This window comes from Herpailurus yagouaroundi, unplaced genomic scaffold (assembly GCF_014898765.1).
Source record: "Herpailurus yagouaroundi ecotype Mexico unplaced genomic scaffold, PumYag 139, whole genome shotgun sequence".
In the NCBI taxonomy this organism is placed as follows: Eukaryota; Metazoa; Chordata; class Mammalia; order Carnivora; family Felidae; genus Herpailurus; species Herpailurus yagouaroundi.
Genome location: NW_024412394.1, coordinates 58327890 through 58341359, shown reverse-complemented (window position 1 = coordinate 58341359; position 13470 = coordinate 58327890). Strand labels below are relative to the sequence as shown.

Here is a 13470-nt window from a genome sequence, read left to right as displayed (position 1 = left end):
CTGGAACCTCATCTCCTTAAAGAGGCGGTGTCCGCCCGATTTGGTGAATCGGATCGGTGCCCTCGGTGAAGAGGAAATGTTATTAAAGAGAATGCTCACGACTTCTTCCTATAACTCTGAGAGTTTTCTCTCCGATCAGAAGGGACTAATTGTTGGGCGCCTGACCGGCCGTTAAGCACTGCGCGTGCGCAGTGGGAACCCCCTTATGGGGAGGGGGGTGCAGGGGGGCGGAGGAGGCTGGGGCCCGGACCTGGACCTTTTGCGCTGTGCAGTTCCGACTACGCAGGCGCGGTCAGGGCACATGCGTCCTGTTAACTCCAGTTAGGTTCCCTAGTTTGTATTTTTCTTGTTTTTATCCAGCTATGGACTTTGTGTGTTAAGCTTCAAGAGGGAAAGAGTAGTATCCAACATTTCAGTTGTATTGTGGTGGATGTTATTGTCATCTGAACATCATGAGCACTCGAGAGTTTGGTTGTTGGTGGTTAATTTATAGAAGAGCAAAATAAACTTGGAATGTGTGACTTGAGTGCCGCAAAGCAAAAATAAAAATAAATTTGAACAGTAAAGATTCACCTGTAGGACTGTCGTGGGGCTGTAGGGATAGTAATAGTAAATCGGTTCTTTGGAGATGTTCATGAGACCATATTTTTTAAAAAAAATGAACAGATTTTATTTTTTAAAAGTTTTTGATTTACAGAAAAATTGAGCAGATAGTACTGAATTCCTATAAAAACACCCCCGCCTTATACAGTTTCTTTATTATTAATATGCATCAGCATGATGCATTTGTTAGAATTAATGGACCAATATTGACACATTATTATTAACATTATTATTATTACTGTAGTTTCTTTGTATTTCCTAAGTTTTAACCTAATGTTTTTTTCTGGCTCATGATTCCATTTAGGATGCTATATGACATTTAGTTGTCATGTGTCCTCAGCCATCTTTTAGTTGTGATAGTTTCTCAGGCTTTCTTAGTTTTTGATGACTGTAACAGGTTGAATTGTGTCCCTCCGAAGTTCATATATTGAAGTCCTAACCTCAGTATCTCAGATATAGCCATTTGTGGAGATAGGGTCTTTAAAAAAGTAAAATGAAGTCATTAGGGTAGGTCCTAATCTGTTATGACTGGTGATTTTATAAGACGAGGTTAGGACACAGAGGGAAGACCATATAAAGACATAGAGAGAAGACAGCCAACTATGAGCCAGAGAGAGAGGCCTTCGAAATAAATCAACCCTGCTGACGTTTCCATCTTGGATTTCTAGTCTCCGGGAGGATGAGGAAATAAATTTCTGTTCTTTAAGCTACCCAGTCTTTGGTACTTTGTTATGGCAGCCCTAGCAAACTGGTACCGTAACTTGGACAGTTTTGAGGCTCACTGGTCAGGTATATAATAGAGTTCCTGTGGTTGGAATTTGATCATCAGTCTCATGATCAGACTGATTTTAGGGGTTTTGGAAAGGAAGATTACAGAGGAGCAGTGCCTTTTTCATCACATCCTATCAAGGGTATGTAATATGAATGTGAAAAATCACCTCAGTCACCTGCTTGAGGTGGTGTTTGTCAAGTTTCTCCACTGTAAAGTTGCTCTCCCCTAACAACCCCCTCCTTTCCATACTGTACTCATTGGAAGGAAGTCCTTTTGCACAATCTGTACTTGAGGAGTGGAGAGCGATGTTCTCCCTCCTTTTTAGGATGTAGTATCCACATAATTTAGTTGGAATGCTTCTGCATGAGAGATTTGTCTGTCCCTGCGTATTTAATCATTTGTTTATATCAGTGTGGACACACAGATATTTGTGTCATAAGTTCTCTTAAAATCCATTGTTACTTTATTTTGTTGCTCAGATTGTTTCAGTTTTGGACATTGGGAGCTCTTTTAATTGTCTACTATGACATGCCTCCATCCCTTTTTTTTTTTTTTTTTTCGGTATCTATAACCAAACTATCCAATTCTCCAATTTTTTTGAGTGCCTCTTTTGATCTGCAAGTGGCAGAGCATTTCAGTATATCCTAAAATGCATGTCCCATCAAATAGCAAAATTTGTTTTACTAAATTTCAAATGATTACAAGGTTAGCCTCTGCTAGGGCCATTTCCACCTAACCTGAATTGAACAGATGAATTCTTTTTGGCATTGAGGTCAGTCATCTGATGTGCAGTGACGTGGCAGGGGAGAAAAGGATTGTTGCATTTTGTGGTTTCTAAACTGTATGTGTGATCTGAGAAACATTTTACCATATGCACTAAAGGATAGATGTGTTTCTATATCTCTTTGATTTTGCAATTGATGCTTAAGTACTGTAAAACAGATACTACATTTTCATTCTCATTCATCTGTTAGTTTATGAGAGGACTTTTGCAAATATTAATGACTGTCACTTAAACAAGTAATTTTAAGAATCTCAGAGCAACAAGTGTTCTAATATAGAGTCATCTAAGAAATGGAAAAGATAAACGATGGCCATTTCAGGTTGTATTAGTTTCTTAGGGATACTGTAATAAATTATCATAAACTGAGTGACCTAAAACAACAGAAATTTATTCTTTCACAGTTCTCTGGGCTGGAAGTCTGAAATAAAGTTTTCTACAGGGCCATGCTTGCTTGCTCGCTCCACCCTCAACTCTCCAACCCTGCTTTAGGGGAAGATCCTTCCTTGCCTCATCCTAGCTTCTAGTGGTTCTCAGCAATCCTAGGCTTTCCTTGGCTATAGACACATCACTTCAGTCTCCGCTTCTGTGGTCGCATCTGTGTCTCTAATAAAAACACCAGTCATTGGATTAGGACCTACATTAAGCCAGTATGACCTCACATCTTGAATACATCTGCAGCTATCCTATTTCCAGATAAGGTCACATTGATAGTTTATGGGAGTGAGGATAGGACTAAAACATAATCTTTCAATCTGTAACACTGGTCATGGTCATAAACTAGATTTTTCCAGCCATATGTGATAACTTGGATGCTCTGATGGCAAACCGTTGTTATTGATCTTTCTGTTTTTCCTAAATCCCAATTGTTGACAAGGAAATAGCAGGTAATTTAGCCCCATGAAGGGAAAGGCTTGCAGCCTGAGATCTATAATCATATTTTCCAAATCTGAGAAGTTGAGCCTAAGGATCTTTAAAATTAAGGCTAAAGGAAGGGCAAATAAATTCGAATTGGCTTTTGATGTTATCAGATCAGAGTAGCAGTGTTAGAATGTTCTTTTCATCCTTGAATATTAGTGTTTTTACTTGATAAGGAATTTCAGTGAATGAGTAAAGTAATTTCACAACTTAATATGGGCAAAGCACTATGGAGAATTCATGTAATTGTAAGACTGCCCTCAAAAGATCTTGTACGAGCCATGAAAAAAAAAAGCGAAAATTCATTGTAAGTCTCTATAACATGTACACCGCATCATCTTTAGGTTATCATCATGGAAATCTTCAAACAGTGCAAAAGTAGAGTCTAGTGAACTCTAGTGTACTTATCACTCATCTTTAACAGTTATCAGTATTTTCCAAATCGTTGTTAAACCAATCTGTAAATGTCATTTTTAATGGTATAAGGCAGTGTTGTTTCATTGAACCATACTGAAAGTATAGGACATCTTTTTTTATTATTGCCATATGTACCTTCATATTCTTTATGTTTTCTAGATTTTTCATTTGTTATGTTGATTAGTTAGTAAAGAAGATTTTATGGTGAAAATGAAGAAAGTGTGGGGTTTCTAAATCCTTGCCATCAAATCACTTATAATCTTGTTCTTTAATCAGATAATTAATGAAACCCTTTATCAAGCATTGTGCCAGATGCTGAAACATATATAAAAGTTTACATTAGATATTTGAGTATACTAAGTCTTTTCTTAAAATCTGTCCCTTTACAAAATTCAGTGTAACTCTAAATTTTATTCTCATGACTGGAGAAACCCTTTTTGGACTAGATTATAGAAATTTACTCCCAAATCCTTCATAAGAAAATGAGACAGAGGTCAGGTAATTTGCCCAAAGTCTCACAGTTCTATTACATGTGTAGTGCTTATTGCCTATATATAGCTGTCATTATGGACTGTGCTGATCAGCTTCCTTTGATTTTTTTTTTTTTTGTATCTTTTAAAAATCTATATATGTATTTTTAAAAACACACACTATGGTAAAATAATTCAAAGAACACAGATATAAGACAATCAGAATTTCCTGATCTATTTTCACTTCCCAGAGCCTACTAGTTTTTAAGCATTTTTGTAATTTAGGGATTTTCTATACTAAATTTCTTTTTTTTTTTTTTTTTAATTTTTTTTTCAACGTTTTTTATTTATTTTTGGGACAGAGAGAGACAGAGCATGAACGGGGGAGGGGCAGAGAGAGAGGGAGACACAGAATCGGAAACAGGCTCCGAGCCATCAGCCCAGAGCCTGACGCGGGGCTTGAACTCACGGACCGCGAGATCGTGACCTGGCTGAAGTCGGACGCTTAACCGACTGCGCCACCCAGGCGCCCCTAAATTTCATTCTTAATAAGAAAAAACCTCAAGCAGCATCATTATTCATGTTGTATCACATAATTTGTTTCACTGCTTAATATAATTTGTGTATCAATATATGTCAGCATATAAAAGTCTATCTTACTCATTGTAATGGCTGAATAGCAGTCCACTGTATGGTTCTCTTGTATTTCACCCATTGCCCTTTGAGTGACAGTAAAAGCAGATGTTCACTGTTACAAACATGCTGCAGGGGCTGGGGTTACATGGTGAGTATACTCATCCATGGTTTAAGTCGTGGAATTGCTGGTATTTTGATAAAATACGGTAATGCTAAATTGTCTTCCAAAACAACTAACCTTTTGGTGTTTTACCCACCCCCTCGTTCAATACTCCTCTTCTGCAGCCAAGTTTTTCAACTGCAGATTTCATTGAAGCATTTTATCAAATACCTCCTAACTTAATTCCTTGACTTTTATTGTCACTTTCTTTGCTGTATTTTTATGCTGTTCTGCTTCTCACAATTTCACATCTCTGTATTTTTCTAAGCCTAAGTGTATCAAACACTGTATTTGAATAGTAGCTTCCATAAAATCTTTGGGGGCAAGAAGCTTTGGAAAACATAGTAAAAGTAGAAGTGGCTGGTTTTAACAAATACAAATGGCTACAAGTAATACAAATCAAACTCTTGAAAATATGCAAGTAAAAACTTTTTGTGCATGGGAAAACTCCTGAAGTTCCTTTTTTTCTTTTTTAAAGCTTCACTCAATGATATTGTGAGAGGGAGGGACAAGAAGATTTTTTTTGAAAAAAAATTTTTTTCCGAAGATACCTCAGGTTACTTTCAAAGAAGAAAAGAGTTGAGTAGAAATGGCTTGGCTTGGTTGCCAACCCCTTTGCCTGCCCCCAATTGTAAACTTGAGGAGTGCTCTCAGAAATGATACTGATATACTGAGAAAGTGTTGATGGTGGTATTAAGCTCTACTTTTTGAAGACTGCTTTGCTGAGTTTTCTTTAATATTTGTTTATTTTTGAGACAGAGAGAGAGAGAGCACGAGCGAGCAAGCACTAGGTGGGGAGGGACAGAGAGAGGGGGAGACACAATCTGAAGCAGGCTCCAGGCTCTGAGCTGTCAGCAGAGTCTGATGCGGGGCTCAAACCCCTAAACCGCAAGATCATGACCTGAGCCAAAGTTGGACACTTAACCAACTGAGCCACCCAGGCACCCTTGCTGAGTTTTCATGTGTTTCTCATTTAATCCTCAATGAGGTGAACACTTATTTATGTCCTCCATTTTACAGATGTGAAAACCAAGAATTAGTGGTTAATTTGCCCATGTTCATACAGCTGGTGAGTGGTTTAGGTGGGCATCATGAAAAGAGCTTGTGCTCTGAAATCCAGGTTACTGGCCTTAAAAGGAGAACTGAAAAGTTGTTTATGACAACCATTAAACATGAGTAAGTGAAAGCAACTTTGATTTCTAGAGAAGTAAATCTGTGTATTGGAAATGATGGTTGGGAGTCAGTACGGATCATTTTCATCATGAAAGTGGTTTAAGGGCACATCTATTTGCAACTCTAGTAGTGAGTATATAGAGCTAGTTATGATGCCTACATTGTATGAGTTTATAACCTATGACAGAAAAATCTGTGCATTGAGTTTTGATATACCATTTACAGCTTTGGAAAACACAGCAAGCCATGCTTACAACAGTTTTTTGGTTCTCATAAATACAACAGCTTTGCTGTATTAGAAGGAGCTAGAGACTATTCATTTTTGCAGTTGGTATTTAGAGACTGATGTATGCAAAAGGCTGTCCTGTCCCTTATGGGAGATAAAAAGGTGAATAGATTTGACTTTCTATCAACTTTAAAAAGCTGTTGATCTAATGGGAATAAAATGAAAACATTTGAGGGACAAATTGTTTTCACCTTGCTGGTGTTAATTTTAAACTTAGAATTCTATAGAAAAACCTAAATTAATGCATCTTGTTACTTGTGCCATTTAAGTTAATGTCAGGTGAATGAGAGCTTTTCAAATGTTTCCTTTTTTCTCAACATATATGACAGTCCCTAAATTGTTTGACATTATTTTATACTAATGAATTGTTCAAGTAAATAAAAAGATATTTATTTGAAAGGGAAAAAATTTTAAAAAGCTTTGCTTTGTCATTTGTGATGTACCTATTTCCCTTAACTTTAAAATGGTAGTTTCTCATTATAAAGTTAATGGGAGGAAAAGCTCCAAATTAATTTAGAGATGATCACACTTTTATGTTGCATCTCTAGAATTTTATTAATTCTAGTAACTCTTCATAATCTAAGAGTAAACATATACTCTTTTTTTTCCCCCCTCAGGGCATAAGTAATCTTGCTGCTATGCTTCCAAGCTGTAGTCTGAATCAACCCAAATTTTAAACAGAAGGTGAACCTCTGAGGTTAGTCAAAATAGCAGTTGGTATTTCTTCTGGGGGGTTCCTCTTTATTTATTTGTTACCTTTTAATTAAAGTTGTAAAGGATTCTAATAAGTCATTTAACTTTTAAAGTGTTTAAAGGTATAGTTGAAAAAGAGAGGAAAGAAAATCTGAAGAGATTAGAAAAAGAAGCATATGCAGCTTGGAATTGATACTCAAGTCTGTTGTTGGCCTCAGGTGTGGTGCTATTTAGCATATTCTAATGATGCCATATTATAGACTGTATTCGGTGACTAGAAGTCAAGTGCACTTGACTGTAAGGAAATCAAGGTAACAAAGGAATGCATCTTTTCTAATTTACAGTGTTCTTTACTTGAAAGGTCAGGATCTGACATTGATAGAACTATATGACATTGTGGGAATGCTGCAAACTCTTTTAAGAGACTGAATTGTAACAGCTAGTTGTCCTATTTGAGTGGGTGTCTCTTACTTCCTTCTTATCTGGCTTTCTTAGTTTTTTTTTGATCCCGCAGTGCTAAGGCTTGCTTTTGTTTTGTTTTTAGAATAGAGGAAAGGGTCATTCTAGAAAAATTCAGTTAGTAAAAATTTATTTAATGCCTCTATGCTAAGCCTTAGGGTACAAAAATGAAGAAACACATCCTGTTTGCCATGCATATCAATGGTTCTTAAAAGGGGTTGTATGTCAGTGTTGGATAAAGTACAGCTGTATTAGACTTGTAGGAATTTTAAACTTTTTATTATGAAAGTTTTTAAATTAGTTTAGAGAAAAGTAGACTAGTAGACTAGTGTGATGACCCCCACCCCCTGCCCCACACATCACGTAGATTTAACAGTTATTAACACGTATGTGCTCTCCCTTTCTTTTCCATGGTATTTAAATGTTAAGAAATCTGCTCTTGTAGACCTATCTGACTTTCTGGATTTGTCAAGTTGTTTCTTTTGATACTGTTTATGTCATTCTTTTGTTCCCTTTAATTTCTTTATAGTAGAATTAGATCCAAAAGCTCAGTTGGACTCCGTTAAACATTTTTGGAGAAAATATTCAGAGTGATTTGGGGATATAATAATGTGTCTCATGAAGAGGCAACTAATAGTCTGTAGGGGTGGTATTTGAGCAACCTTTGAATTTGTGACTTCCCATCAACTTGTCAGATTTCCTGAATCAGTTGTTTCATTAGGTTTGGCAATATAGTAATTTTCTGAATTTATTCTACTTCTGTGTTCATTAGCTCTAATTATAAGGAAGAGTTTTCCTTCAACAGCTAGAGCTGTTTGGTTACCCATTTTAGGGAGTTTTGGTTGGGAAGAGATTAAATCACTTTTTTTCTTATAATCTTTATTATTTTTTTATGTTTTATTTATTTATTTTTTGAGAGAAAGAGCGTCTGGGTGTGTGGAGGAAGGCAGAGTGGGGGAGAGAGAATCCCAAGCAGGCCCCCCCTGTCAGTGCAGCACCATATGCAGGGCTTGATCCTACAGACTGAGATCACGACCTGAGCCGAAACCAAGAGTCAGACACTTAACCAACTAAGCCACCCAGGCGGCCCTTCGTATAATCTTTAAAATAAATAACTGTATTTCTAGAGGTCTGTATTGGGAAAAGATAGATATTTTTCCCATCTTGTTGAGCTGAGTTGATTAGAGCCATGCTTGCCACCATTAACATTAAATTTTATACTCTTGGGGCGCCTGGGTGGCTCAGTCGGTTAAGCGTCCGACTTCGGCTCAGGTCATGATCTCGCGGTCTGTGGGTTCGAGCCCTGTGTCAAGCTCTGTGCTGACAGCTCATAGCCTGAAGCCTGTTTCAGATTCTATGTCTCCCTCTTCCTCTGACCCTCCCCTGTTCATGCTCTCTGTCTCTCTGTCTCAAAAATAAATAAATGTTAAAAAAAAAAATTAAAAAAAAATTTAAATTTTATACTCTTGCTTGCCAATCTAAAAATTCCACTTCCCTTTGGTAAACTACTGACCAGAATTTTAGAGCTCTGATCACATAAATGTATCATCATATAATAATTTCTGATGTGTGAGCTTTTAAAATTAACTGTGATTCTCATTTTTAAATTGTTTATTTTGTTGAAGATAGAAAATCAAATATATTTTAAAAAGTCAGGATGTGGGATCAAGGAGGACAGCCTTGGCAGCAATGGCCCTTGAACCAACAACAGTGGATGCAGTCGTTCCAGCACCAGCAAGATCCAAGTAAGGAAATCAGTTGAATTTGGAAATTGGGAAAGGGGAGATCGAGATGAGTTGGAGATAGGTGATGGGATTAAGGCAAATGGAATTGGAATTGGTTTATTGGATCATTTTATGACCAAAATATAATCTTGTCTCATAAATAATACTGCCATAGCGTACATATTAGGGAATGAATTTTTCTTTAGAAGACTTCCTCAAAGAGTAGAAAGCTTTATGAAGATTTTACATTTTTAAAACTGATTTAGTTCTTATTTTTCTAAAGAAAGAGGAAAATCTTCCTTAAATGTGTTGCTTAAGTAAAGCATACTTCTGTTGTTCATTACGTAGCTCATAGTCAACTGAAGGTATGCTATATATATCATTTAAATTTTTCTTTTTATTATGGAATATTTCAAGCATATATGGGTGTGGAAAAGAGTGAGGGAGCCCCTTTTTATTACTTAGCTTTCATAGTTGTTAACTCATGGCCAGTTTTGCTTCATTGATAAGACCTCTTCCACTGTCCTGCCTTTACTGGGTTAATCTGATTCTATTTCTTTTTTTAATAGCTACATAACATTCTGTTATAGTACTGTAAATTAGTAAATCACTTTTGGATGATTGATTGTAGCTTTGTACTTTTTGAAATAATTATCATAATTTTGTATACATATCATTGCATTGTTACATGTCCAGTTATTTTCTGAAGAAAAAAAATCCAGGAACTAGGTTATACCACTGTCAGCACATTTGAAAAGTTTTGGATACACACTGCCCAGGTTCAGCTCCACATGGTTTATGCCAGCCTATGTTTCCACCAAAATGTATGAGAATACCTATTTAATCTTTACTGCAATGTGAAAAACTGTTTTATTCTACTTTGTTTCCTTTATTAATAATATTAGATCTTAAAATGTTAAGCATAGATATTGGAGAAGGAAGAGGACCTTTAAGATAGTGAGGCAATACATTTTGAGTAAAGAATGGCTAAGAAGTTGCTAAGAAGATGTATTTTGACTAGAGAAGGGAGCCTTAGCTAAAGGGTGACTGTGAGGATGAGCAGAGATAGATAGTTGTATTCATCCTAAGTCTACAGGATCCACTGTGGGCCTGGATAGGATATGTTTGAGGAAGAAATTCGTGAGTTTGATCATTTGTTTTTATAGTAATTAAAAAAAAAAAACAAACAAAACGAAGGAAAGAAGACTTTTAAAAGACTCCGTAAACTAAGGTACAGGGGATACATTTCTTATGAGTTAATATTAGAAGCCAGTTAAGAGTGATTTTGTGGCATTGTTTTCCAGAAGTCTTCTATTATTTTGTAACCTGAATGTGGGTTGTTTTCTAAGCATCCTTTCAGCCATAACCAATTTAATATTTAAAATCTGTAATATTTAAAAACTCTAGTAAGGAACAACTGAGATGCTAGTTTTACATAGAGGCACTATTCTTTTAGGTCTTACATTCTGAATGGTAACTTCTGCTGTGTTCAATTATGTTAGGTCAGATTGACTGGGCTGCATTGGCTCAAGCTTGGATTGCTCAAAGAGAAGCTTCAGGGCAGCAAAGTATGGTAGAACAACCACCAGGAATGATGCCAAATGGACAAGATATGTCTACAATGGAATCTGGTCCAAACAATCATGGGAGTTTTCAAGGGGATTCAAACTTTAACAGAATGTGGCAACCAGGTTTGTTGTTTCATGTTATCTGGATTTTAGGACTATTTTTAAAATAAAATGAGGATTAAATAAATTGTTTAATTTGCTTAGTTTTATGACTTCTTGAAATTGATGCTCCTTAAAGAATAGGCAGTTTCATTTAGATTTGACCTTGAAATTTTGTGGTTAAAATTATTCTGTACTCAATCTGCTAGCATTGTGGCACTCAGTTTGATTCTTTTCTTGGTTCTTCATTCCTAGGCTGACAGGGGCTGGGAACACTGGAAACCTCACTTGGCATCTAGGGAAGAGAGCATTCTATGTCTCTCTGTTGCAACCTCTGGCCTTTTCAGAAGCAGCACTGGCAGAGCAAAACATGTCTAGCCTCTAATTAAAGAAATATTGTGTCACTAAGTGACAAATTAGTCTGTCAAATATACTCTGCCCCTACCATCCACCCATCTTTTTCTTTCCTTTTTTTTTTCCAGATAGTGAAGATCTTCCATAAGTTTTTATATGTTTTATTTTTTTGTTTGTTCATTTGCTTTTTTACTTCATAGTATGATTTAGATTTCTTGATGCTAATTCAGTTTTCCATGTCTTGTGTTATTATTTTGAATAGTCACTTGAAAATATTTATAGAGGAATCTTACATTTGAGTATGCTGATGGTGAAGTTTTAATCTCTCTTTCCCTATTAATACTTATTATTGTTCTCAGTGTAAGAATGGAAAACTCAGGAAGTAATCCTCTAACATCACTTTTAACAGAATAATGAATATTCTAATCTTTGATACTCTGAGGTAGTTTATTTCTAGTTTTCTTGAAGCTACACCAAATTTCCCCAAGTTTGAAAATGTTTTGGTTCCCAAGTTCTAGTTCATAAATGACTCACCCTGGCATTCCCACTCCCCAACTTTATTCTACTGGTTTTCTTTGTGACCTGGGCAGGTGATTAACCTCTGTGTGCCTCAGTTTTCCCTCCTGAAATTGGCAAAGATAATACCTGATTTCTCCCTACCTCACAGGGATGTTGTGAGGATAAATGTGTTCATGCAAGAAAGATATTATATATAAAATCTCAAGGTGTTATTTTTTATGGTATTGTTACTGGACAGAAATAGAAAAAGTCAACAAAAAAAATGCTTTGGATTTTGTTACATTATTAAAAATAATTTTGGGCATTTGATTTCTATATGTTTAGGATATGAATTAGAGTGGAGTTAGTTCATTTGAATTATTTACTAGTTTAATTAATTGCTTATTTTTAAGATATACAAGAGGAATTTGACCCAAGAAGTCATAAATTTTTAAATCTGTTTCTTTGCTGAAAAATCTTTCTTGAGATCTTAAAAATTTGTGATGTTGTTATAACCCCCTGTTGAATGTTTTTATGCCTAAATCCTAAATAGAATGGGGAATGCATCAGCAGCCCCCACACCCCCCTCCAGATCAGCCATGGATGCCACCAACACCAGGCCCAATGGACATTGTTCCTCCTTCCGAAGACAGCAACAGTCAGGACAGTGGGGAATTTGCCCCTGACAACAGGCATATATTTAACCAGAACAATCACAACTTTGGTGGACCACCCGATAATTTTGCAGTGGGGCCAGTGAACCAGTTTGACTATCAGGTGAAAGATATTTTGTTGCTTTAATATTGTAGATGTGCACGTAATCCATTCTTTGGAAGTGTCTCATCAAGAGTACCTAAGATCTGTGTTTCACTTTTCAGTCTTGTACAGATAAGCACATATTATGTCTCAGAAAAATTCTCAATTTTTGAGTATTAAAATCATTAGATTTTTTTTTCTGGTGTCTGATATGCTTAGGAGAATGATATAAAGGATCGTTAGGGAAAAATTTGGATAAAAAAAATGTGTAAGTGCAATAGCTATATGATGTTTTGTTTTCTAATTTATAATTTCAAAATGGTATATTTAAATGTTGAATAAAGTTTAGAAAATGCACAGTAGTTGAATACATTATTTGTCAATAATAGATCATGGATAAGACATGAATAAAATACATGAAGAACATAGATCATCTTCCTAAATGCAGTTCCTTCTGCTAGATAGAATTATGACTTTTTCCTTCTGCTATATAGAATTATGACTTTTTCTAGTGTTGTCATTTTTTTTCCATTCTGACATGACATGTTAATGAAATTGTACATAATTTCCTTTGTAGCATCTAATTCATTCCTAGGGACATAGAACTCTATGGGAAATAGTATCATTATGTGGGGCTTTATTTTCTCTAGTCACTCTGCCAAGGGTCCACCCTCAAATTATAGTGCTAGATAATCATTTTGAAATAACTGATTGTAGTTGTTACCTTATAAACTGAGCTATCATGATTTAAAATTTTGAAAAAACTCAGACATTATTTCACTACTTGTATGAATAATGGACATAAATTGTAAACAGTATGCACCTTGAGACAGTAATCCTCATTCATATGTATTCAGATACTTACTGTGTATACTCGTACTTGGTATACAGATATGACAATGTTTGTTTGGTTTTGGTTTTGAAGAAATGTAGTGGCAGGGAGCTTCTACTTACACCCCATTATCTTGATAAACCCCCATGCTAACAAGACAGAGTTCTGTTGGCAATGGGCTTATTAGAAAAGCCTCTGAAAATAGGAAAATTGCAAAAAAATATTTAATGATTCCATAACTTTTATTTTGTTTAAAATAGATAATATTTCT

General features: G+C 35.8%; 2 protein-coding genes across 9 annotated transcripts in view; both read left to right on the top strand.

Moving 5' to 3' along the window:
- Window positions 1-3397, top strand: part of USP45 (ubiquitin specific peptidase 45) — an 85215-nt gene extending 81818 nt beyond the window's left edge. The window contains exon 15 of the mRNA XM_040474243.1: window positions 389-3397. Coding sequence (XP_040330177.1) covers window positions 389-447 — 59 coding nt within the window. The 3' untranslated portion in view covers window positions 448-3397. The remainder of the gene's footprint in view (window positions 1-388) is intronic.
- Window positions 1-13470, top strand: part of PNISR (PNN interacting serine and arginine rich protein) — a 28582-nt gene that overhangs the window by 245 nt on the left and 14867 nt on the right. For 4 of the 8 annotated variants that reach the window (XR_005789922.1, XM_040474232.1, XM_040474236.1 and 1 more), the window contains exons 2-5: window positions 6834-6913; window positions 8994-9113; window positions 10595-10783; window positions 12165-12388. Coding sequence is in view for 7 of the 8 variants with exons in the window: in XM_040474232.1 (XP_040330166.1) it covers window positions 9026-9113; window positions 10595-10783; window positions 12165-12388 (501 nt within the window). In the remaining variant the exon portion in view is untranslated. Of the gene's footprint in view, window positions 1-6833; window positions 6914-8993; window positions 9114-10594; window positions 10784-11014; window positions 11942-12164; window positions 12389-13470 lie in introns of those variants that run through there. The other 4 variants (XM_040474233.1, XM_040474239.1, XM_040474234.1 and 1 more) reach the window with 4 other exon arrangements.